The following is a 27,273-nucleotide window of genomic DNA, read 5'->3' as shown; positions in this document are numbered from 1 at the left end:
GGGGACCCCAGCGCAAGGACATGGACCTATTAGAATGAGTCCAGAGGAGGGCCACAAAGATGATCAGAGGGCTGGAGTACCTCTCTTGTGAAGACAGGCTGAGGGAGTTGGGGTTGTTCAGCCTGGAGAAAAGAAGGCTCTGGGGAGATTTTATAGCAGCCTTCCAACACCTAAAGGGGGCCTACAGGAATGTGGGGTGGGGGTGGGGGTGGGGGGGAAGGGGGTGGGATTGGGCTAGGGGGCTCTGTCAGGGAGTGTAGTGATAGAACAATGCAGAATGGTTTTAAACTAAAAGAGGGTAGCTTTAGATTAGAAATAAAGAGGAAACTCATTACTCAGAGGGCAGTGAGGCACTGGCACAGGCTGCCCAGAGAAGCTGTGGATGCTTCATCCCTGGGGGTGTTCAAGGCCAGGTTGAATGGGGCTTTGGGCAACCTGGTCTGGTGGGAGGTGTCCCAGCCCATGGCAAGGGGTGTGGAATTAGATAATCTTTAAGGTCCCTTCCAACTCAAGCCATTCTGGAATTCTATGATTCTGCATTTATTGTGGCCTCATTTTACTTATTATCAGTAACTGGATAAGAATGTAGACCACAAATTTTTAAGAAAAAAAAAAAATAAGAAGAATTTTTAAGACCAAATTTTTGTCTCACTGTGAGACATCTACTAAATTTGAGATTTACAAAACTTTAAAAATGTTGCATTGGTCCTCCCAATCTGTTTAAATTCAGAACTCCCAGTTATGGTTTGCTGGCCAGATTTAACTTGGAGTTTGTTTTTCTTTGATTACAAGACCTCTGAAACAGCACAAGTGAGTGCATAGCCAAAGGGCAGGATCTCGCTGTTCCACAGGATTCTCAAAAGGTTATAGAGCAACATCTACGCTGTTGCAATTGGAAGATGTTTTACTATTGATTTAAGAGAAAACAAGTTCATGTTTTCATTTTGACTGAAAAAGCTTGCTCATCTCTTGATGGAACACTAAGAACTTGCTTCACAAAGTTTATCAGACATAGCAGTAGAACCCCAGCGAATATAAATGGAAGGCTTTACACATTTATTTCACTGCTCTGCCAAGGATTCTGGTGACACCCATTAGGTCCTTTCAGATAATGGCTTAACCTGCTGGTACATGCTTATTGCTAGGCATACTTTTGGTACACTATTGAAACGTTGTTTTGTTTTGTAAATTTCATAAAATCAAAAGCAAATATTTCTGTTACATAGGATTTAGGGTTAGCCGAAGATGTGCTCTGAATCTCATGTTTGAAATTATATATGCATTTCTACAACAAAAAGCATTCTGAGCATCTGCTAGAAAGAGTAACTCTTCAAGTGTTTGTTTTCATCATCGACCAAAATCATTGCCCAAGTTGCATGGGATTTAACTAGAAGCAGATGGAAATAGAAATATCAATTGACAGGGGAATAGTGTAGGTACTGGATGATTGAACCAAATATTTAGCTCATTCATTGCATTTTCCATGTGCAACTGTCAAAGCACTTCACAAAAAGTCTGTATCATTATCTTAATTTTGCAGATGGGGAAGCAAACAGAGATACAGTACATCAAAGGGGGAATGAAAAATATTTCTTAGTCTTTTGATTGTTTGGTGTGAGGAAATAGTGCTTATTTGTAGGATTCAAAAACTCTATAGCTTGTCCTAAATGTACAGCAGTGGTGCAGCCCTGTTTTGGAAGGGAGTTTACCATAGAAAATAGAAATTAAAGTTCTGGCAGGTTGCTCTTGCTCTTTCATATTTTGTATGTCTAATCAAAAACCTACAGTACTCACTAAGGACCTGCTTTACAAAGGTTCTTAAACACACATTTTAGTGGCATCAAAGATACACTTAATCAGATTTTCAATTTCAAAATAAACCCTGCAGTTTTCAGCATTTGGAAATGCAAGCATTTTGCATGGATGCAGAGCCTGCAGAGACAGAAAAAATAATGCCAGTTATGTGCATAAAGTGGATTTGCTCTTAACTTCAACTCACATTTTCTCTAGAAATCCAAGCTTTCCATGTTCACTCATTTTGAATAGTATTTAGCTATTTACATGGTTAGCACTATTCCGTGAGAGTAAAAATGATGAGCATTAAGAAGAAAATATTTCTGTCTTCTCAATTCATCATCCAAACAAACTTTTGGAACCAAATAAACTTTTCACAAGTTTTGTCATCCAAGAATTCTTCACACATATCTTCATTTGACATGGTATGTGGTAATTAAATATCACCTGGCATATGAAGAAAGGAAAGGGTGGAAAATAATAAAATTAACATTACTAAAGAAGATCAGCTCTAGCTTAGTATTGTCCTTAGGCAGAAGATATCTTCTTTGCAGGTTCTCTTTATTGCAGAAGTGACCATATCTCCATAGTAATTACATTTTACTGTGAGAACAGACACATCTTTTTATCTCCTATCATAATCAGTATAATTTAGTTAGCTAATCTGTAAAGCCTATCTGCCAGTCCTTAATTATAACTGCAGATAGTCCTGGAAGTAAAACTTCTCCAGGACTGGAAAAGCAAGAAGAGTTAAAGAAAATATAAAGACATAGTTTACAGAAGAGTTTGCAATTAAGAGCAGGACAGTACATTCTTTTATAATTGAGAGGCTTCAGCCTAACTACATTTATCAGAAAGACACAAGAATAACATTTCTTTGACTCTGAAGTAGTAAATTTTTGGAGGTGAGAAATACCAAAAATATTTCTCCAACTAATATTAAATGAACTGGGAAATGCATGATAGGTGCATTGGATGTGCACCACGGGAGGAACAAACCCAGCTGCAAAACAGCTATGCAGAAAAGGACCTGGGAGTCTGGTGGACACCAAGTTGAACAAGAGTCAGCAATGTGCCCTTGCTGCTCAGAAGGGTAATGAAATTCTTGGCTGCACTAGGCAAAGTATGGCCAGCAGGTCAAGAAAGGAGATCCTTCCCCTCTAGTCAGAATTGGTGAGGCTGCACTTGGAGTGCTGTGTCCAGTTTTGGTCCCCTCAGTACAAGAGGAACATGGATCTACTGAATAGAGTCCAGTGGAGGGGCACCATGATGATGGACTGGAGCACATCTCCTCTGAAGAGAAGATGAGAGAGCTGGGAATGTTCAGCCTTGAGATGAGTCGGCTCAGGGGAATCTTATCAATTCCTATAAATACCTGACAAGAGAGTGCAAAGAGGAGAGCTAGCTCTTTTCAGTGGTGCACAGTGCTCAGACAAGAGGTCGTGGACACAAACACAGCAGGTTCCATGTGAACATAGGAAGCACTTCTTTCCTGTGAGGGTAAAGAATGGATCACTGGAATAGGCTGACCAGAGAGATTATGGAGTCTCCCTCCTTTGAGATCTTCAGAAGTCACCTAGACATGGTCCTGAATGACTAGCTGTAGGACTCCCTGCTTGAGCAGGGGGCTTGGACCAGATGGCCTCTAGAGGTCACTTCCCACCTTAACCATTCTGTGATTCTGTGATGCATAACCTTGTCTGCTCACGTTTCATTATGATTATTTCAAGGTATGAACATAAAATCTCATGTCTGAGAGTACAGTATCACAATTATAAGATCCATATTGTAAACCACTTTCTAGCTGCAGTGTAAGAGCCTGTTTTATGACATGAACTTGACAGCTGCTGAGGGTGCAAATGTGCACCTATTTACTTACAGCAGAAAAGCTAGGACTTGTTTCTGTGTTATCATATGACAAAAAAAAGTTCTCAAAAATATAATATAAAATCTCTATGGTTGTGTGCTTGGTCCTGTGTGAGACACAGATATCTCAAAATGGTATAAAGTCTAAGGACTTTAGTGCCCTAACTAAAAACAAATTAGAATGCAAAATGGCAACTTTCAATGAACATTAGCTAAAAGTTTACCTTAGTTTTGTTAGATCAGAAAGTTACTTGCTATAGTTAGCAAAAACATTTATCTTTAAGCAGATTCTGAGTAAAAGTGAAAAGAATGAAAACAAAACAAAAGAAAACAAAACAAACAATGAAAAAAACACAAATTCTTATGGAGAACATCTACACAATAGTATGGAGCAGTGCTAATTAGCAGTAAGTGAAACAGGACTGCCCGGAGGAGTAGTGTGGTAACTTAAGAAATTTAAGTTCCTGCTGAGGCACATTTTGCAGCAGGTGAAACAGTGCAAATAGGTAAAAATATAAGCAGGTTCGAGAAACGCCTGTATTTTATCCTTTGTCTTAAGGAATGAGAAATCATTTCAACAGAGAAGACATACAAGATATTGTAAAATATTGAAATCATAACACTGATATAAAATGTTATAAAAGTAGAAAAATTTCTAGGATTTGTGTTCTTTTCTAACAGACTCTGAAATATACAAAATTGCCTTATGGAGAATGATTTCTTCATCCTTCTTTATATCACTAAAGAAGCTTCATGCTGAGCATTTAGATTGGAGACAGATCAAAATGCAGATGCTTTATTTGGTTACCTTAATAGCTTAATAGGCTTTTAGGATTATTAGTCTCACAAGTCTTTTTGAGCTTATAAAATCCTAATGTATTTGCTCTTAGAAATTATGAGCTCAGTCCCAAAAACTCTTACTTCCATGAGCCCTTCAGTGAATTGCTTGATTTAATGCCATTGAACATTAAGGGTCTGCATGATCACTGTCATGTGCTTACAAAACACTGCAGAGAACAGGAACATGCAAGGAATTCCCAAGGAGTCAATTATTCTATAAAACTATCATGTCCCACTCCATTCAGTCTCTTCCCAAGGGTATTTGCCCTAATATTAATGCTGTAATTAACCAAAAAGCAAAGGGATTGAGTGTTAATCAAAATTATATTTATTTAAAAACCCTGGTTATGGGCAACATTGAAGATAAAGAGGAGTCCTCACCTAGAGCAGGTGCAGCTCAGAGTTAGTTCTCAGCCAGGTGTTGGGCTATAACGTGTGTTCAGCACATTTGAAATCATAAAACCTCAAGAGTGGGCATGAATCCATACTAATACAACCCCTACCAAGTTTGCTATGGTTTTCCTAAGGATCAAATTAAACTGCTCCCTCTCCTAAACTGCTGCATGCACATCCCTTTGGGTATCAAAAGGTTTCCAGCTATGCTTGTTGTCATGCTTTGTGATGATATCTTTTGCATAATAGACCAAGTCTCCTTGACCATGAAGCTGGTCATTATGGATCTTTAAGCTTCTTCATCCATTGACCAGAATTGATGCTGATGGGAGGTTTGCCTTTTGACTACGTTTCTGGCTGAATCTACCATACCTACAGCCCTGAAACCATCTATGAAAGTACTTACAAAGATATAATGAAGAGTCACTTATGCAAACAATACACAACCTGATGATTCCTTATGGTCTGTGGCTCTCCAGTTGAAAATCTGTGGGTTTTTGTTGTTGTTGTTTCTTTGTTTTTTGTTTTTTAACATTGATGACTATCTGTCATTTGGATATTCCTACAGTTTTTTTCTCCTGATGATTCTAGCCTTCAGTGGTGTAGTCTGGGAAGGGAGAAATGACCAAATATTGCTGCAAGCTTTTCTGGCTCAAGTGGCATAAATGTTTACATTTGTTGGAGTGAATAGACAGGAATCATAACTGCATCTTACCATGATACTTAATCAAAACTGAGTCTGTTTCATTTGCAGGAAATAAATTCATTGTTTTTTTTTTTTTTTTTTTTTTAATGGTTCTGTCAATTCGTTATGAAGAATTGAATTTGCACTGCATGGCATTTTCCATTCGATATTATAAATTCTGTTGGATATTTCTCACCACAGTAAAGGTCATATGTAACTTTTAGTCCTGATGTCATTAACAGACCTTACAGGAATATTGGCAGTTTTAAAGAAAAAGGCAGGACAAGACAGTTAGTATGCTAATGGAGTAAACCTTAGTAAGTAAAAAAAAGTAAAAACAGGACAAAACAAAACAGAAAATCTGATTCAGAAAGTGTTGGGGAAAAAAATGAAAAAGAAAAAAAAAGAAAAGGGAAATTGAATAGTCTTCCTGAGAATGTTAGGCTGAAGATCAGATTGGAAGCAGACTAAGAAGCCTACATCAAACATTTTCTGCAGGAAATTCTGAAACCTCAAACATAGAAGGTGTGGTATAGGTTCATTTCTGTTTAGTACCCTAAAATTGTAATTAGTTAAAAAAACTTCTAAAAGGCTTAGGAAAAGTTATTTTTTGTTGTTCAGAACTCATTTGCAAGAATGAGACACCTGCTACTTAAATCTGAAATTTCACTGAGAAGAATGTAAGAGATGCTATCAAGAATCTAATACCTATACATTTGTCTTTTTTTTAAGGAACCCTTGATCTTGGTGCAGTCATTGTTGAAACTTTTTTTTTTTTTTTTCTGATACCTGGGGGAAGATAAAATATTAGAGAAGAATTTTCTTCTAAGAGAGAATACAAAATATGATTAAAATAAATTAAAATAAAATAAAATAAAATAAAATAAAATAAAACAAAACAAAACAAAATAAAACAAAACAAAACAAAACAAAACAAAACAAAATAAAATAAAATAAAATAAAATAAAATAAAATAAAATAAAATAAAATAAAATAAAATAAAATAAAATAAAATAAAATAAAATAAATAAAAAAGGTTTACTTCTCACTGTATGCTAGACTAACTTTTGCAAGTGACCATACTACCTGCCTCAGTCTTTCAATGAAGAAATGAAACTGGAAGATTTGACTTGCTTAATCCCAGTGAGCGATTTATGTCAATCTATGTTTACAAGGCTATGTTCACAAGAGGAAAGTAGCAGAATTGCAATCTTATAAATGAAACTAAGATAAATCCTCACAGTTTCAGTTTCCTCTTTAAATCAGAAGAATTTGTAGATATCAAACACTAGGCATTAGTCTAGGTAAGTGCAAATTTAGAGGAGATAATGACCTACCAGATTAAATACTTTTGGTCATCAGGAAAGAGCAACTTCAGATCCCAGAGATAGATTTCTCTTCAACTAATCAAAGAAAGTAGCAAATGAGTTAAGAAAAAATGAATCTGTTTTTCTAAAGAAGTCAAGCATGCACATATCACAATGAATTCTAAGGTCCTAAGTGACAGAAAACAAAGTGCAGAGGCAATACTAATTCTCCTTTCTGCTTAGAAGTATGAGAGATAAAGTGACTGAAATAATTAAAAAAAAAATAGTGCTGCAATTTCCAGTAGGATGAATTAAATGAAAATTGATAATGAAAAATTCGCTGCAAAGGCTTTAAATTACTGTTTCCATTCAATAGCAAGCAGTGTATTATTATAGGAAATTCATAGGGCAATGTGAATGGAGAAATTTATCTTTCTAAATAAAGTTTATGCAAGTAGAAACTAAATTGCCACATGAGAAACTTTCACAACTCTGTGTGTAACCCAACTTTTTTTGGCAGAATGGTTCATTGCAACACAAGTGAGTGGGTTTTGTTTTTTAGGGACATTGCTACTTACAGTTCTTTGTTGTAACAATTTAATGAAGTCTTTAAATATAAGAGGTGCACTGACTTTCTTTTTGCTATTTTATTTTTCACAGCACTTTCTTCATAGAGAGGTATGAAGGCTCATTTCTTGAGTATTGTTTCATGGTCAAGGAAGGCATGGTTAACATGCTCCACAAATATTTCATGATCACTGAATTTCACACAAAAATATGTAGTTTCAAACACCAGGAGCCACAGCCAAAAAGATTTAGCCAATACATCTACATTTCTCTGGCAGATTTCTGTCTCGTGTTTCAAAGAACTATAAAATACAATTTTCGTGACTCCCCTACCCCACTCCCCCCAATTCCACCCCCCAAAAAAATCATGGTTAGAAATCAATTGTCCATGGTTTATTGTTGAGAAGAAAAGATAAACTTTGTAAGATAAAATTTTCAGTCTGTTAGCAGTATATGTCCTTATCTGGCCAGTGAATAGATAAAAGAAAAGCACCTCTGCTCCTGTAGATAGAGTATTTGGTTTCCCTATGCTCACAGAAATGTATACTTCCTGTGTTTTAGAAGATTTTTTTCTTTTTTAGTTTTATATCTATCTTTTAGCTTGTTTTCATCCAACATTTCTGGTCATTCTTTATGGACTAAACCAGAGGATGAGCCTTTTCCATATTAACACAATTGTACATAAGACTTAGGCAGTCATATTAACTTATTTCCATCAGAATTGCATATATGAGACTCTTCCACAGGGCAGATAAAGTCTGGGAAGCATTTTTTCCAGAGACAATATTCCTGACTCCACACAAATCTGTACATTTCTTTTTTTTCTGGCTATGCCCAGAAGATTGCCAGGCACTGAAAATACTGCAATAGATCTTGTGAATGTACAGAAATATGCTATCACCCAGATCAGTTCTGCAGTCCTTGTTTCACAGATGGCACTATTAATCCAGCAGACAAGAGCAGCTCTTGTTTATCACCAACCCATATGAGCTTTCAGCTAGAAGTGAAACATGAAAGGGTTTGCATCCTGTTATAGTTCCTGCTTTGCCATCCCTTAATGAGCTCAGGGAGTAGTTTATAATGTTGTCCTTACTTGCCTGTGACTCTGACAGGGGCGGAGGCCAGCAGTGAAAGCAGCCAGGGATGGAGAGGGCTGATTCAACCTCCCCAGCATTGTACACAGCCATTCATGGTGCTGTAAATGAGAATGGCTGGGCAGACCCAGGAAAAGGAAAAACAGAGACCCAACTTACCAACAAGTTACTGTAACATTAAGAAGGCCATTTTAAATGTGTGTTATTATTATTTTTTTTAATGGTTATTGTTGTAAGAGTTGACTAGCACAGATGGAACACAAAGTTAGTTTTTCCAAAAATAATCTGGCAATTGTTCTTGTTAGAGCAGTTGACTTCCAGTCCACCACCCAGTTTGATCTGACTTGTCAGAGTAAGCAGCCAAATCTAGAGCCCACAGTCCTCTTAGCTCTGTTTTTCCCAGGGTTGCATGGCTGGGATATGTGACTTTAAACTTTAAAACATTTTTGTATTTATTATTTCTTCACTTGTTTCAAGATCTTGATTTTATCTGCTTCCCCCCCCCAGGTAATTGATAAAACTTTGTGAACCAGAATGAAGAGTTTTTGATAATCTAGATTTAACTGGAATATTGTAAAACGTGGATGGCTTTGAGATGAGATTTCTATTATTGCATGTAAGCAAATTCAGTTTGTAAATGGAGCAAAATTAATAGGAATTGTTCAATAACAGTCCAAATTATTATTTCCAGTTCAGTAAGCAAAAATTGGATTGAAAGAAAAATAATTAGAATAAGTAGCACCCTTTAGCTATTTCCATAGACTTCCACAGCAGGACTGCAGGACTACTATTCACGAAGCATTTTAAAAACATACAAGCGCAGAGAGATCTCCAGTAAAACTGCCACTAAAATAAATACATGTACAAGGCAGACTAAGGGAGATTTAATCTGCTTTTCCTCTCATTCTAGCTGCATACTGTTTCACAAGTGGAAAGGTAACGTAATTCCAAGAATCCTTTTGTTCTCTTTGATTCCCTTAATCAGTGTTCTAAGGACAAAAGCTAGTTAACATAAAAGAACTTGTATGGTAAGCACTGCATAATAAATTTTTTTTAGTGGTTTGAATTTTTTAGTGGTTTGAATTCACCAAATCTTGATTGGAGCCTCAAACTCTGACATGAGAGAACCATGTTTCCTTACAATTTAGCTTGACAAAGACTTCAGTCTTCCCAAGTTTAAGAGAATATCATGAAGAGCAACATTTTTTTTCCTTTGTTTGTTTTGTTTTTGATTGAAGTTTTTACATGCTTGTAGAATGACTGCAGTCACATAGAAACAGAAATCTGAGAATTCATGACAATGGGAATTTTCCATAGCATGTAAAAACAGTTTATCGATTAATTCCAGACTGCTTAAATCTGCATAGACCATAATGATTTCTCACTACTTGTGAGAAAAAAAAACATACACTTTTCTTTATATAGTTAATTTAGTTGTATTAGAGGTGCATCCTAAGTAACTAGGTTCAACTCTTGGAACAACCATATTTTTGTAGATAAGGGAATAAATGCATTACATGGAAACATGGATTTGCATTGGAATGTAATTAAAGCCAATGACATGCCACCTGGAACCTAGCTACAGGATTTGGGATCAGCTATTAAAGCATCAGCAAACAGTTTGCATTTTTATACTGAGGCACAGAAAGTCTTCTTTTTTGTTTTAATTCAATTTATACCTAGTAAAATTCAAAGGTCCATGTCTTGTTTTCATGTCCTCTTCATCACGGTGACTTCACTTAATGCAAGGACATAGTTAAAGTCTTCCACTTTTATTTTTTTCCTCTTTTCACTTGTTACACTGAAAACATCTTGTATGGAGTTGCATCATATGGACAACAGTGGGGTGTAACAGTTTTCTTGTTGGTAAATGTGATTGTTTTTTATGGAAGCAGATAGCTGAAACAATAGGAGTGCCCATCTCAGATAAAGAATTATCCCAGCCCCTGGAAGAAAACTGTGCATGGTGGGCCAATTTTCCATGGGCATTGTGTGACATGTCTCCCAGTGAGACAGGAGGAGAAAGAGCAGTAAAAAAATTTTAGAGTTAACAAGGAAGGACAGGTTCCGTGAGGGAAAAAAAAAAAAAAAAAAAAAAAAAAAAAAAAAAAGTAGAGACAGGCTGAGAATTTGGGGAGTAACTGCTGGCTGAAAGTAGGCTAACAGCTGGGTGTAATGGCACTGCCTCCTGTTTGTGACTTCTGCATTCCTTAGGGAAACCAGACTTTAAGATTTTTTGTGATAGAATAGGATTACATAAAAGATGTACGGGGTTACCAGAGTTTTTCTTTCTAATTGAAAGACCTTGCAGGCTGGTGTCCAAAATAACATTGCTCAGCAAAAGTCTCTGAGAAATCTCATGATTTGCAACGAGGCTCACCTGGCAGTTTGGAGGAAAAGAAATGCTTTTGCCCTGAAGATGGAAGTGGGAAAGAAAGCTGGAAGACAAACCTCAGCAGAAACTACCTGCTTAGGCTACCACCCCCACTTCTTTACCATGAACCCTCTCACACTTTCTTGCAGCTGTGGCCCCCTGCTATGCCCTGCCATGATAAAACCTTTCCTAACTTCTGAGCATGTTACACCTAATGCCTTACTCTCTTCAGTCACAACAGGAGTGGTGTTTGCAGCTGCAGGTTAGGTAATATTAGAAAGTTGTTTTGGCGAGATCAGGATTTGCAGTTCATAAAGGAGAGCATCAAAGTCATTGCTTCCTGGTTATGTCTCAATGGGTTGCAATTCCTGCAGGCATCTGGTTCATAGATGCAGATCAATAGCATAGCAGGCAGTATAGCATGGCAGATTGATGAAGGAAGGTAAGCACAAAGAGATTTGTTTTCTGTCCTGTGTCACACCAGACAAAATTGGCTAACTGAAGTGTCCAGAACACTAACACACAGAATGCGGGAGGTCTGATGTAAGATCTTAATGTCATAATTCTGAATTTAGAAACAGTGCCATTCAGCTTATTTCTCCCTCAGTTTCATTTCCAAAGAAGTTGAAAGTAAGTTAGAATGTGTATGCTGTAAATTCTCCATAGCACATGCCTGGTGGTCTCCAGAAACCCAGCTAACATGGATGATCCTGATTTCATATATCTGTTTCATCTTAATGCAAAGCAGAACACTGCAGAACAACAGTTAAAAGGCAGAAGGAATCAGAGTAAGGCATAAGCTGATGTCCTCCATTTTTCTTTACTTAGTGTGAAGAAAATGTTAATTTGTTTGGCTGTATGGTTGAAGATAAATTTAGGAAATTTCAGCTTGCTTTTTTTTTGTCCACATCTCTATCAGGTTTGTTGGAAGTAAAGTGCTGGTGTCTTATCTAGAGATTTTCTGTAAAATTTCTTTTCTATTTCTTGGCAATATTTTTCTCCTTACCATGTTAGGTCAGAGGTTGGACTCGATGATCTTGAGGTCTCTTCCAACCTAGAAATTCTGTGATTCTGTGATTTCTTACACCTTCACCAGGTGCAAACCCTTGGAAGGCATTTGCATGTTTCAGGTGATCAGAAAAGACCAAGGAGGGAGCAGTGAAAATAGCTGAAAATGTTTTTCTGAAGGACAAGTATTGAGGCAGGTGGTATTCAATGTCAGTATTCAAATACTGTTGAATCAAATATGCAAAATTAAAGTATTTACTTTCAGCAATACTTTGTTTTGCCTCAGATTTAATGTCTAGCTTCCTGTTTCAAAATGGCAAAATTGTAATAGAATTCAGCTAGGGGATGAATTAAATAAAAAATATATGTATACTTTCATCTGGTTTTCTTTTACAATGTTGAAGAATGAGCCTAATATCCCACTGGACATAAAGAGTGTTTTATATGCTTTGATTGCATTGATTGTCATATAATCCTGTAAACCAACAAACTCAGAGATATTAGAAACACAATTAGTCCAAAAATAAAGGTCTTTGATATTTGGCAAGTAGCAAAGCACTGCAAGAGTTACATTTTGGTGTTTTATGTATAACTATTGGAGATGCTACTCTCAGAGAAGTGGCGTTCTATGGCTTATTAAAATGTACATTTCTGTTGTGCTAAGTACAAAATGCAAAGCCCAAAGAAGAGAAAAAAAGAGCATAAGTAATTGTTGAAGAGAAGGCAGTCTTATCCAGTAACCTGCCCCTAGTACAACCAGCCATTTCCATTAGAACGAAGTTCTTTACAGAGAGTGTCCCTGTCCCTGGTTTACAGATGGGGAAATGGAGGAGCAGAAGCAAAACCATCTGCTGAATTTTGCCTAATAGACTAGTACAAAACTGGCACCCAAAGTATTGCAGATCAGAACTGGAGGTGTGTTCCCAATGAATAAAAATTTCACTTTTTCAAGCACTGTTATTTGAAACATTTATATCAAAAAAAGCTTCCTGGTTTGATGATTCTTTCCTTAACCCTTGCTCCTTCTTTTTTAAAATGTGTAAGGCAGAGCACTTTAAAAATGTTATTAGTGTTTCATGGAAAAGGTAGTCCCACAGAACATAACACAGAGAGCATGCCAAGGTTTTTCTGTGTCTCTTCTGAAGTGCCAGTATTCTGCCTTCTGTTCTCTGTCCCCTTCTGGCAGTATGGCAAACGTAAACTATTAGCAATGCTCAGCTGCTTTCTTAATATAATTCATTATTTTATATGCCCATCTTGCACTTGGTTACTTTCTTCATGCAGTCGCTACTCTGAGAACTAGATCTGGCATGCATTTCTGCCAGCTGATAGAGTCGGCAGAGATCCCATTGATAAAAAGTCCCTTGAGGGAAAAGGGTAGCTGTGAAATAAAACAGAGAAGTCAGCAGAACTTGTGGAAAGGGGTTGTGACCAGGCCAGCTGAGGATGACCTAATTCAGCATTTCCCCTCTGCAGGCTGTGCAGGTCGGGTTCTCTGCAGCTGGAGCTACCCATTTCCTGCAGGGTCTCTGGGGGGTTAGAGGAGAAAATGCAGTGAAACTGCAGCCCTGCCATCCCTGTGGTGAATCCTCTGCCATGTGTAGCCCACTTACACCAATGAGATTTATCCAGTTGTTGCATAATTGTTGCAAATCATCATAGCAGCAATAAGCACTAAGATTGTCAAACACTTTCCTCCCTGAGAATGATCATCTCTATTTTTAGGGCGTTCTTTAAAACATCTGTAATCTGAAGTAGGTCCTTTGTATATTTGGGTAAGCAGGAGTTCTAGGAAATGCTTTTATGCTGTCTTCTTCCTAAGCCATTCAAGTTTGATTGAGTTGCAAGGAATGAAGTGCTGGCATCTCCTGTTAACAGCCCCAGATTTGCATTTTGTTTCATGGGTGATTTTAAATTAGGCATTTTCTAAATTTTGAGAATTAAATCTTGGAACATTTACTAAGGCTTTTCCATGTAATAATGCTCATGAAGTATCAGCATATTAAAGACTAAATCCAGGTATTTTAAAACTAGCCATATAAATCCATACTGATGTACTTAAACTGTCACTTGTGAGCAAATGTTTTGAATATCTAATTACTACAGTATATACCTAATTTTAGTGTTTGTTTGTTGTGTGTTTTTTGTTTTTTTTCAAAAATATTCTCTTTCTCTCCTGAATGTTACATATACACAGAGAACTATTATGATAATTTATATAATTAAAAGAAAAATAGGAAAAGGTGGCTCCATTGTCAAATCTTGAAATGAGGACAAGAGGACAACTTAAAACTGCATGATTACTTCTGACACTAAGGTGATTAAAAACTCATCAAGTCTTTAAGCTTGAGCTATTCCACTATCATCCTAAGCCAAAGATACCTGATTTTAAGTAAGTTCAGAGAAGCTAAAAGACACAGTACAGACTCTGACTTTCTTATACTTATCGAATAACTAACCTATTATTGGTCCTACTGGCTGACTGTGTTAGGTGTTTTTCCCTGTAATAGTATGCATAAAAATCCAGACTTAAATCAGTTGATCTATTATTAAAGTAGTTGATCTACTATTATTTTACAACTCATTCCTTCAACCATCCATTTGTCACTGCTTGAATTAGCTAAGATGCATCTCTTATGAACATTTAGGAGCATTCACTATCTGTATGCACATTGGGTAATTGTATGAACAGACTGGCATAAATAAGGCAACTGATCTGAATGAAGGAAACCATTTTGCTTTGCTCAGGGCTACACTTTTCATAGTAGGTGTTTGTAAACAAGCAGTTGTTAAAGCATCCAGGTATCTCAATTTGATAGTCCATCTCGATGTCTGTGAAAGTTCAAGCTTAATTCAACAAATTCTTCATTTTAATTAACAGAACAAGCTTATAACCTCAATTTAGTTTTTGATATGGTTATTGTGAATCCTATTTATTTTATTCAACAATGTAGAATTCTTTTACTTTAGTTTTAGGAAAGAGAAAGGTAAAAGTAATGAAGAAGAAGGCAGGCATAGTGAAAAGGATTTTTTTTTTTCTACAGTGTGCTTACAAAACTTTTTCCTACTCTGTTTGAAACAGTATCTAAGGTTCTGTACCCAGTGTTAGTTACAGGCTCCATTTAGGTGATGATCTACTAAGCAGTAATACGTAAACTAAAACCCCTGCCATCATTTTACCATAAGTATACATGGTCTGTTCTGAAAGTAGTAGGACTCATTTTTTTAAAAAAAGTTTATTCATGAGAATAGAACAAACGATTTGAATTTTTCAAAGTAGCACCCTTCCTCATCTACACACTGCTGATAACAAGTTTTCCAGTTTTTGTACACCTCCAGGAACGCCTGGACCAGAATGCTGTTTAGCTCCCTCATCACAGCCTCTCGAAGCACCTCTACCAATGCGTGATGCTTCCCCTTGAGCATTGATTTTATTCTCGGGAATAGAAGAAAGTCTGGTGGGGCCAAGTCGGGGCTGTAGGGGGGCTGAGGCAGCGTTGCCACCCTGTGCTGGGCAAGATACTCCACTACGCGGAACGCTGTGTGGCTCCGCGCGTTGTCATGGTGCAGCCGCCAATTGTTGACGATGGCTGGGCGCACACAAGCAATGTGTTTTCGCAGTCTTGTGAGAACTTCCACGTAAAAAACTGCATAACTGTTTGTCCGGGTGGTACAAAGTCTTTGTGGATGACTCCATGTCGATCAAAAAAGCAAGTGAGCATGGACTTTGGCTTGGATTTGCTCATTCGTGCTTTCTTGAGGCGTGGAGAAGCAGGGGTGTGCCATTCTGTGCTCTGCTGCTTACTCTCTGGGTCGTATTCAAACACCCATGTCTTGTCACTGGTTACTACATTGTCCAAAAAGTCGGGCTCTTCATTCACATGATGAAGATCGCTTTCTGGTTGGCCTTTTGCTCCTCTGACAACACTCGCGGCACAAACTTCGCACACACTTTCCTCATGGCTAAGTTTTCTTTCACCATCTCAAAAACTTGGGTTTGAGGAATGCTCAAGTCATCAGCAATAATGCTGATACTCATCCTGCGATCACGGTTCAGTAAATTTTTCACTCGCGACACATTTTCATTGGTCTTGCTGGTCAAAGGGCGTCCAGAGCGGTTGTTGTCTTCCACTCTTTCCCTACCTTCTTGGAACAGCTTGTGCCACTCAGAAATACCTGATCTACCCATGGCAGCATCATTGTAGGCCTCCTTAATCATGTCATGAGTCTCTTTGCCCATTTTACCAAGTTTTACACAAAATTTTATCGCTTATCGCTGCTCCAGTAAATGCTCCATGATTCTCCATGACTACGTGTTTCAACAGGTGTTCACAGTACAAGCGACCTGCTCTCTTCAACGGCCGACAGCCAACTGCCGATTTTTCCCAGCGTTCCCAATATCCCCCTCCACCAATCAGAAAATCCCGCCTCTCGTCTGCCCGTTCGCCCAGGAAAAACCCAGTCCTACTACTTTCAGAATAGACCACGTATATTGAAATATTGATGCATAGCTACTCACAGCCTTTCTACATAAGGAACAAGGGTGTGGGGTAGAGACATGAATCACCTTCAGTGAGTTAGCTGTACCGGCACCATCACAGCACCTGATAAAGCTTCCATAAACTGTGGTGGTTATGGTTAAATTTTGTTTCCATGGATGTCTAGAAGACATGTAGTTTAAATACAATGACTACTAGGAGTTGCAGTTTTCAGTTTCCCACCAGCCAAATAAATCCTACCTGTTGTGTTGGCAAGAGTTCTAATAGAATTGTGTTGGGATATTCTTAGAAAGGATGTCTAAGGAATGTTAATTAGGTAAAACCCAAAGATGTGCATGCTAAGAGAACTAGATAAACAAATAGATTCCTTATTTTTCTGTTGTTGTTCGGTTGGTTTTACTTCACAAAGCCCAGTAGGCTTAATTCTGAAATCTGTCTGAGTTTGTTGCTTTGGATTCTACTTGTGCATTAATCTATCTTATCATATATTTTCCAATAAATGCTTAACATTCTATCCCAAGTACATTATAGCACTCTGTAGGATACTGATTTTTAAAAATGATCCAGGCCCCATTAAGTCAACTGGATTGACTTTAGTGACTGCCTTTGAAATGGATTTCATGTCTCTGCAGTTCGACCTAACAAAAAAAAAATACAGACATCTTTAAACCATAGTTTCTAACAAAGATTAGAGAGCCCTGTGCACAAAGAAAACTATCACCTGTAATTTACTTCAGGACTGGCAGGCAGTGCCTCACTGATAGGTACAAAATTGCAGAGTCCAGATTCTGCTTTTGAAAACAGGCATAAGAGATATTAGCAGACATCCTTCTCTATAAAATATGCTTGAGATATTTTAACAAAACCCTATCTGAGCTTATATTCTACAATAATTAAAGAAACCATATTGCATTCAGCACCACAGTCTGCCAGCCACTGAACATCATGAACTGTCATTATCCCCATAAAAGCTGATTAAAAAAAAAAAAAATTCAAAAAAGAGATGTCATCCCACACTGTAGATAGGGTGCTGAAATCTATTTATATTTTTACTTACTGTTGCACTCTCTTCTGATGCTGGTGGAACTGAAGTCATGCTTTGTCATGCTAGGAGGATGGGGTGGGCATTAAGGTTTGCTAATTGCCTTTGCTAATTTGCTATTGAACCAATTAAATGGAAAATTTTTAACCAGAGCAGGAACTCCTAGAGCTGTAGGTAGTGAGCTCCCTGATTTTGATTTTGGAATACCAGGTGGCACAGTCTAGTAGGTGGTTGAAATTGCTAGCCATCTTTTATTAGCAAGAATATTCGGTGTCAAATAATTAAAACTTTTTATAGACTGTTCTTCATTGGTCTGTCAAAAAATCCTTTATTTAAAAGGAAAACATGAGGAGATCTGTCACATAATTTCTTGCATGAATTATGTTAGGACCATGTTTCTCATGAATATGAATTCTCAAACCATTACCAAACATTAAAAAACTTTCTAAGACCAGACAGAACTGTTGAGGTCCTGATGATATAATAATTTACTTATTTCTTGTGTACCTTTTCTACAGTTGCATTTGTCTTAAAGAGATGTAGCTCTTTCTTAACATTCTTTAAAACTTTGGTCCTGGAAATTTTCAGGGAAAAGAAATATGTTGTTCATGTATAACACAAGCTATTTATTTCATAAATTGTAGATCATCATATGACTCATGGAGAAATAATGACTCTTTTAGAAAAAAAAGAAAAAAATCTTTCTTATGCTTGCAACCATTAAGAAAAAGACTGTAATGAATTGCATGGACTTTGATGTTAATATAGATTTCTATTTCTGTTTAGCTGTAGGAAGAACATAATTTTGCATTTCTGTAGGAATGTTATTTATTCATTTAATTTGAACCAATTTCTTTGGTGTCACCATTGTGTGATGAGATATAGTTATCTGAACAATTCTGATACGTTGCACTCACAAATGATCAAGTGAGCATTGTCATATCAGACATTGTTGAGCATTGTAACACATTAGAGGTATTTATAGCGCTTTCATGCAATTGTATGTAGCTTTTTAGAGGTCAGAAGATAAAAGCATTGGCAAGAAAGATGTCAGGTTTAATCAATAATAGACTTATGTCAGTGAGAAAAAGAGATGTGTGACAAGGACACCAAAGCCCATTTCTTCATAGCAAGTAGACATTTCCTGGATTTTTCCTGAAATAAAATGTTTTTAAGCTTTTAGCACAGGAGTGAAGAAGACATGATCATGGGATTAGGTAGGAAGATGGACAAACTCTTAAGTACTACCATGACATACAGGAGAACCAGCAAATGTTTTGGTGAATTCTTTAAAAAATAAGTAAGCTGTCTCATGATTAATTTTTTATAATTCTCATAAAAGCATAACAAGGATTTGTGCTTCAGATACCTTTGAAAAAGAGAGCATACTAGAATGTATTGGTTTTATTTTGCATAGCTATAATAAATTGATGGTTTTGCAGAAATTATAACATGTCATTATGAAAGAATTTATTTTTTTTTATTATCAATCCCTTCAGAAATACATGTAATGCACAGATGACATTGAATTTTCATCTCTTCCTGTTCCTGAAGGAACTAATGTGCAATGGTTGTCACGCATCTTTTTTTCTAAAGTCACTATCCAACATATTCAAAAATATATCATTTACTCTAAGTATAAGGAAATATAGCCATTTTAAACTTGGATACGTTTTTAAGTGTTGGCTTAAATGAAAAAAAAATGAATAAAATGTCTGAATAATAGATGTTTCTACAAGGGGAAAATGGTACTTCAGAAGACTTTTCCACGCAGTGTATGACATCAAAGTTAATAGTACTGAATATGTAAGTGCAAAAGTCACCATTAGCAACATGCAAATAGCTTAATTTGTTCTCATAACAGGGACAAAAATGCCATCAAATGCATGATGTAAACAGCAAAATGTTTCAATCATGAAACAAATTCATGACTGAATTTTTGAATTTTTAAATAGTGAAGTTGTCAAATAATTTAAATCACTATTTTAAGGTGTTGTTATTGTTAATCCAGGAGATAATTCAGACATTATAAATATTTAGTATCACTGAAATGTCTAACCATGGTTTATGTTCCTCTTTTTAAAACTGTGGAGACATTTCTGCCTTAAAATTCTGTTTATATTCTAATCTTCAAGGATGTAACTTGACCAGCAACTTAAGCTCAGAAACAATTTTGTTACTAATAATGTGGGAAAAAAAAATATCTCTTACAGTATTATATCCCATTCTGTACAGTGAGAAAGAATTAAGTTATTTCAGATGTATTTTCACTTATTTGTTTCCTTAATACGTACATGCAAAATGTATTTCATTATTCTTTCTCTTTATGACATAATTATCTTATACAAATTAAATTATATGGTACAAATTCTCATTTAGTTTTTATAAACTCATGCAGATTCTTCCAGTTCCCTTTCAAGTAAGTGACAGTGTTCTGTTTTAGAAATATATGTTTTTTAAGGAATGCCTTCACTATAAGCCTAGTGTGCTCAAAATTTTTGAGGAATGATGAACATTCTCAAAATCTTTTGGCATTAAAGAAAGTGATATTCTTCAGCCTTTTGTTAGGTGGAACCCAACAAATGACTCAGATTTATCAGGAATATATTTTCATGTTTTTTCACATTAAAATTAAGAAACACATTTCCTATGTCCAAAAATTCAAAGTTCCAAATAATAATTTTTATACCTTTATCATAGTTCCAGTTGTCAACATTCATTGACATCTCAGAAACTTTACTTGTTTAACTATACCCACTGATCTTTAGAACTTGACTTGAGGTCAAAATCTCTTACTTGGAGACAAGAGACATCCTGACCTGTTCTTTTTGCTTTTTTGCAACTTTTATAGCAGGATAACTTTTGCCTCCCATGAAGGTCCCTCAAAGTATGCACAAGGAAAACATATTTGCAAGTGCATGTGTTGATATGTATCTGAAAGAGGACGTGTATTTATGTACATTATGCCAAAAATTTCTAAGGTGCATTTATTTTTTTAGTGACATTATAAAGCACAGATTTTATGTTTTCTTTTTCTTTCTCTTTCTTCCTACTCCACTAAAAGTTCATTCTATGGTGCTTGTCTTAAATGGATGAATAAAACATATATATTTTTATAACCATTTCTCACAACCAGGCAGTCTAATTTCAGAGATGTCAGGTAGTTCCTTTACCAGAACAAAGATCCCTTTTCATCTCCAAGTTAATATTCACAGCTGGGTGAATGTTTCTGACACAAAGATTTCAGTTTGCATTATTCTTTTACTTATTATGGAACAGAAGGGACCTGTTCTGTTATCACAGTTTGCATATAATTGCTTGTCTTCCACCTAATCTTTAAGGTTAACTCACTACCTCAGAATCAGAATTTCTAGGTTGGAAGAGACCTCAAGATCATCAAGTCCAACCTCTGACCTAACGCTAAGAGTCCCCACTAAACCATATCCCTAAGCTCTACATCTAAACGTCTTTCCAAGACCTCCAGGGATGGTGACTCAACCACTTCCCTGGGCAGCCTGTTCCAGTGTCTAACAACCCTTTTGGTAAAGTAGTTCTTCCTAACGTTCAACCTAAAACTCCCCTGGCGCAACTTTAGCCCATTCCCCCTCATCCTGTCACTAGGCATGTGGGAGAACAGGCCAACACCCACCTCACTACAGCCTCCTTTAAGGTACCTGTAGAGAGCAATAAGGTCACCCCTGAGCCTCTTTTTCTCCAGGCTGAACAAGCCCAGCTCCCTCAGCCGCTCCTCGTAGGACTTGTTCTCCAGGCCCCTCACCAGCTTCATCGCCCTTCTCTGGACCCGATCAAGCACCTCGATGTCCTTCTTGTAGCGAGGGGCCTAAAACTGAACACAGTACTCGAGGTGCAGCCTCACCAGAGCTGAGTACAGGGGGACGATCACCTCCCTTGCCCTGCTGGTCACACTATTTCTGATACAAGGCATGTTCTGACAGTTAAAGTTCATGTGTATCAAAAGCTGTGTTTCACTGCATGAGGGAGTGCAACACAGAACTATTGCAAAATAATTTGTTTTCTGTGTGGACACCAAACATGAGACTTGATATGGAGGAAATGATTTATATGCCACCTTGTTGGGAAGGGGTTACAATCAAATAAAGATGAATGTGAGGAAGCTGAAGTTTGCATTGTGTCTAATTTTAATTAATACTTGATAACTGGAGTTCGTACTTCATGTGCCCTGGCATTGACTTTCCTTAAGGACTTTGTAGAATGGCTAGAGAAATTACATTACTTTGTCTCAAGATGTTATGAAAATGTAAGTCCACGATGGGTTCCCAAAAAATACCGGGGTTAATTTTATTAAAGATACAAGCAAAAGTCAGGACTACAAGTCAGATTTTAAATTTTGTGTTTACTTTTTTTCCAGTGTAAATTGTGTTCTTCCTCAGAACTGTCTCCTGGAGATGTTTGTGCTCTGCTGCTATTGTCCTAGGGTTAGAACATAGGAATTGCAAATCATCTCCATGATACAACAATTGTATGAAAACATTCACTGCCTTTAATCCATAGACAGAGATCTTTAATCTCAGGACAGAGCAGTGTGTGCCATCTTTTCTGTCCTTAACTGTTGCTGCCAGTTTGGGATACATGGCCATTTGCTGGGAGTTTAGAGAGTGAGACAACTTATTTTTAATTTCTTTGCATGAGTCTCTTCCTGCAAAATATCATTTTATTCCTTTTTAGGGTTTTACTGAACAGTTGGTCGGCTCTAAGTTTCTTATTGCATTTAGCTTTCCAGTTCTCACTCTTAAAAACTGGTTGGCTTACTGGGAGTTTGCCTCTGTGTATTTTATATAAACACAATGATCAGTAGCCTAGCTGCTGTGTGCCAGGCCCTGAAACTATGACAGATCCTGTCCAAGTAACTGACAAGAATGAAAGCTCCTACAATACTGCAGTGTGAACTTACTATGATTTACTTGACTGCTAGGATGCTTTAACTCAAGCGGTTCAAAAACCTATCGCAACAGGGTTCAGAGAATCAGACATCTGTGGTATTTTACTGCCTTTCCACTCTATGCATGCTGCATCTGACACTTCTTTTTGTTCTTTTTCCCATTCATGCAGTCACCTACTGCTGGCGACAAGGATGACCAAACACTGACGGTAGGCAGCAATTAGTATGTGTCTGAGTATTTATTTCTCAAGAGGTAATGAGAGAAGCCATGCTTTGGTTTGGTACACATCAGCATTTTTCTAAATTACTGGGCTTTCTTTCTCCCTTCCTATGCTGCTATAGAATTTAAATCTTAATTTCCAATGACAAAACAGTGAATTAATTCCACTGTTCAGCTTCTCAGCTTCTATCATTTTTCATTTTTCATCCGGTGTTTGTATGACACCAAGAATTATTGCATGCACCATGTTTTTGTTACAAAAAAATTCCATACTTTTTTTCCTTTTGTTTGTTTGTTTGTTTTTTTCCTAAAATTGGTTTTCAGCAGATAGCCAGCAATCTGCTGGCTCTGGTTATCCTCTTTATCCAGATGATAATGAGCAGACTGCTGTCCACAAATCAGTCTTACTCAATGGGGTCTACTAAATGCATATGTTATTGTACTAGACAATGGCATGTGGAAAAGAACCTCAGAATACATTTAAAAGTTCTTTAAAACCATGTAAAAGATAATTGTATATTAGCTTCATTGTTGTAAGTGTCTGCACTGCCTTACCACTCTCACAATCTGTTTTTGTAAATGGTATTTAATGGATTGAACCAAAGTGAATACATTTCCCTCTGACTGAACTCCAGGGTTTTACTGTTAAAATGGGGTACTCTCTGCCCCTTTTCTCCATGATTTGGATAGTCTGCTTATTTGAAATGTAATAGAGACATCTAAAATAAGGACAATTTTGTGATTCAACCACAAGGTTCTTCAAAGAAACAGATTATGAATTCTTCCTTATGTCATTATGAGGTTTTAATTTTCTTAACATTTTAAGAGTTTTCACAGAGAAGGGTTATTTTCCCCTGCTCTTTTATTTTGCCCCATGAGACTAATTTGATGATCCATCCCCTCCACAGAAATTGACTATACATATAACAATGTTTAATACAGTGTATAGTTTAATATAATCTCCTATAGGCGATGTTTGAAAATATTTCATTGTGTGGTGAGATGTGAGATTCATTTGTAGTGTTTCGGGTCTATTTCTACACAAAGAACAAAAAAATTCTAATTTCTCTCTCTTATTTTTCTACATAGACCAAGCCACGTCTCCAACGGGGAGGAAGCTCTGCATCTCTCCACAACAGTCTAATGAGGAACAGCATCTTCCAGCTCATGATTCACACACTTGACCCACTCGCTGAAGGTATGCCTATTATTTATTTTTTTATTTTATCTTCTCCCCATGAAACTATTTTTTGTATTTCTGTTGCTTTCACCAGTATTTTCTGAATGTATCTGAATTTTCTGAGATTTCTTATAGCATGATATACATACTCCCACCAAGACTTGCAATTTAGGAAATGTGTTCATTGTGGCTCTGACCAAAAGTGATCACTTGGTTGATACGTATCATAATTACTGGTTTTCTCTGTCTCTGGTTTCAGCAGTAAGTTACAAAAACTCAATCACCTTTTACTTTTGAAGAATGTTTTGTATGTTTTTTTCTTTTCTTTTTTTTTTTTTATTTCCTAGTCTTGACTATATAAAAGGAAAAATATATAAAGTATATAAAGGAAAAAATAAATAAATAAATAAATAAATAAAACAAAGCAGTGGGTACTTTGTCACATGTAATTAAAGAAAAATTAAAGAAAAGGATGAGGCTCTCCTGGTTTGGTTTTGGGTGGGTTAACACTGAGGTTAAAGAAAATGCAGCAAGCATCCCTCTGTGTTACCTGTATGTTAAAAGTTTGCTTGCTTTGACCATGTTTGTTGTAATTCTTGTTCCTTGAGAAGTTAGTAGGAAGATCATGATTGCTTTGGTCTGAGAAAGTGGCAGAAAAACCATAACTGCTTTACAATTTTGGGATGCTTTGAATTTAACCATTTGTAGACTTACAAAAAAAAAAAAATCAAGATCAGGTGTTTATTTGGTGTGTGTGTATCTGAAATGTCTGAAGACTTCTTGCTGTGGTAATAATTGTCTTGAGAAATAGCAGTTGAGGAAAAAGTGTGAAAGACTAAAGAAACATATAACTGACAGTGAGAATTTCCAAACATTGTTGATGATGGAATACATGTAGCAGTGTCTTTCATTTAAGTTCCTTTTATGTTTCTTATTGCAACATTGCACACAGCTCTTTAAATTGCTCTGTATCTCTTGGACAAGGTAAATCTACTTTTCTATTCTCCTCATCAAAAGATGAAGGCAATGCTCATGTTGTCAACACAAAGGCAATTTTAACTCTTGCATTCTCCACACAATTATTTCTACTCTGATCATAATCCACTGCCACAAGAAAATCGAGTACTTGTTTCTCTCTTTCATTCTGCACTATTTGCTGTCAAAGTCTGTTGCCTGTTAGCTTGGACTTAACAGCAGACTATGCTGTCTATTCCCATGAATGCTGAAAAAGGACTAAGAAATTTATTGGATCTATACATTTAACTTCCTTTGTTTGTATCACTGTGGTAGGTGAGTGGGATTTCTTACTGCTGCACCCATTCCTTTTCAGTCTCATCTTTACCCGCCTGAAAGCTTTTTGCTTTGCTGGAAGAACAGACTTCCAGTCTCAACTTGCAAATATGCATATATATATATATATATATATAATTTTTCATGACAATCTCTTGCACTCCTCTTTTCCATGCAACTGAAGGTGTTGGGCTGCAGATACATGTGATGTCTCTAAGTGCTTATACAAACAAAAATTCCAAACTGAAGCAGTAAATAAACTTCATCAAATCATTTTTTAAAATAAGAGAAAACTGAAGAAGGCTGGGAAGAACCTGTTTGCAGAGGAAAAAGAAATAATTGTCAGATTGAAGACCACGGGAAAGCTAGAAACATTTGTTGGAGTTCAATTTGGACTTGACAAAGGATCAGCTCTCAGTTACTATGTATTTCTGCACTGCTCAGGCTTATTTCACTTGTTTCCCAGACGTAGATTTTTCAGCATTCAGACCTTTTCCCACTGCTCTTCACCCACGGCAAGCATGCACCATCTAGTGTGACCCAGTTTTTTCCCTTTGTGAAAACACAGGAAGAAAAGGGTTTTAAAATATGAAATCTGTCTAGGGAGTCACAGAAGCCCAGCACTTTTGAAAATTAGATTTTGTAGTTAAGTATATCAGGTAACTCAGTGCAATTACTCATTATTTCAGTAAAACTCTTGAAATCAACATGGATTAATAGAGATAGTTGCAAGGGATACACCTTATTTAAATAACTAAAAAATAAAAAATAAAAATAAAAAAATTGTCATGGTTTGCTTGCTCATAATACCTTACTGTGTCCTAGTTTTTTGTTTTTGTTTTTTTTTTTTTGTTTTTTGTTTTTTGTTTTTTTTTTTTCTTGCTTTCTATCTAAATGCTTATATTTCTCTTGGAATTCATGTTCTTCAAAAATCAGAATCCAAGGGTCTTGTACTCTAAGTTCAAGGCACTAATATGAAAGCTGTGTGTTTCATTAAAACTGACTTGCTGAGTTAGAATTTACAAAGGCAAGAAAAAAACACTACCTACATTTGCAGTAAATATTGTATTTTAATGTAGAAATTTCATAAAGAAATGTCCAAAAAGGCAATGGAAAATAGTGCAAAGACATCAAAGTTAGAATCATGGAGCAGATCCTCCTAGAAACCACGTCAAGGCATAAAGAAGGCAGGGAGATGATTGGAGACAGCCAACATGGGTTCACAAAGTGCAAATCATGCCTGACTAACTTGGTGACAGTTAGTTATAGTGGACAGCATTGGTGGACATGGGAAGAGCAACTGATGTTATTTACCTTGACTTGTGCAGAGCCTTTGATACAGTCCTGCACAACATCCTTACCTCTAAATTAGAGGGGCATGGATTTCATGGGTGGACTGTTTGGTGGATAAGGAATTGGACTGCAACTGAAGAGTTTTGGTCAATGGCTTAATGTCCAGGTGGAGACCAGTGATGACCACTCCTATGAACACAGGCTGAGGGAGTTGGTGTTGTTCAGCCTGGAGAAGAGAAGACTCTGGGGAGACCTTATAGGAGCCTTCCAGTACCTAGAGGAAGCCTACAAGAAAGCAAGAGAGGGACTCTTTTTATGCAATAGGACAACGGGTAGTGATTTAAAACTAAAAGAAGGTAGATTTAAATTAAATATTCAGATGAAATTCTTCACTATGAGAGTGATGAGGCTATGGAACAGGTTGCCCAGAGTCAGTAAATATAGATGATGTTGCACTTGAATCTTGTATTCAACTCAAAAATATATGTGCTAACTGTTAAGGGTAGCTGCTGTATGCTGTATCAATTATCTATTTGTCTCTGTATCAGTTTAACACACCAAACTTCTTCATGTTCTCCTGTTTTAACTTTCCTTTGTATAAAAATAAAATAAAATAAAATAAAATAAAATAAAATAAAATAAAATAAAATAAAATAAAATAAAATAAAATAAAATAAAATAAAATAATAAATATAAAACAATAAACTGGCACATCATATTTACTTTAATAACCCTGTACCATGCTACCTAAGTAATTTTTTGAGCTGATAGCATTTCCTTGTTAGAAAATAAAACAAGGGGTAATATTTACCGGAACTGCCTGAGAAGTACAATCTATTATTATAACATCCCATCTTTTGAAGGGATATAGAAGTGTAAAGGATTACCTGGAACTTTCTT

At 36.5% G+C, this 27,273-nt stretch overlaps 1 protein-coding gene across 7 annotated transcripts in view; it reads left to right on the top strand.

Moving 5' to 3' along the window:
- SLC24A2 (solute carrier family 24 member 2) overlaps nucleotides 1-27,273 on the top strand; it is a 164,155-nt gene that overhangs the window by 37,870 nt on the left and 99,012 nt on the right. For 5 of the 7 annotated variants that reach the window (XM_068666424.1, XM_068666418.1, XM_068666421.1 and 2 more), the window contains exons 3-4: nucleotides 22,561-22,599; nucleotides 23,700-23,808. In XM_068666424.1, the coding sequence (XP_068522525.1) occupies nucleotides 22,561-22,599; nucleotides 23,700-23,808 (148 nt within the window). The remainder of the gene's footprint in view (nucleotides 1-22,560; nucleotides 22,600-23,699; nucleotides 23,809-27,273) is intronic. The other 2 variants (XM_068666420.1, XM_068666422.1) reach the window with 1 other exon arrangement.

This window comes from Anas acuta, chromosome Z (genome assembly GCF_963932015.1).
Source record: "Anas acuta chromosome Z, bAnaAcu1.1, whole genome shotgun sequence".
NCBI lineage: Eukaryota > Metazoa > Chordata > Aves > Anseriformes > Anatidae > Anas > Anas acuta.
This window is presented reverse-complemented; position numbering and strand designations above follow the sequence as displayed.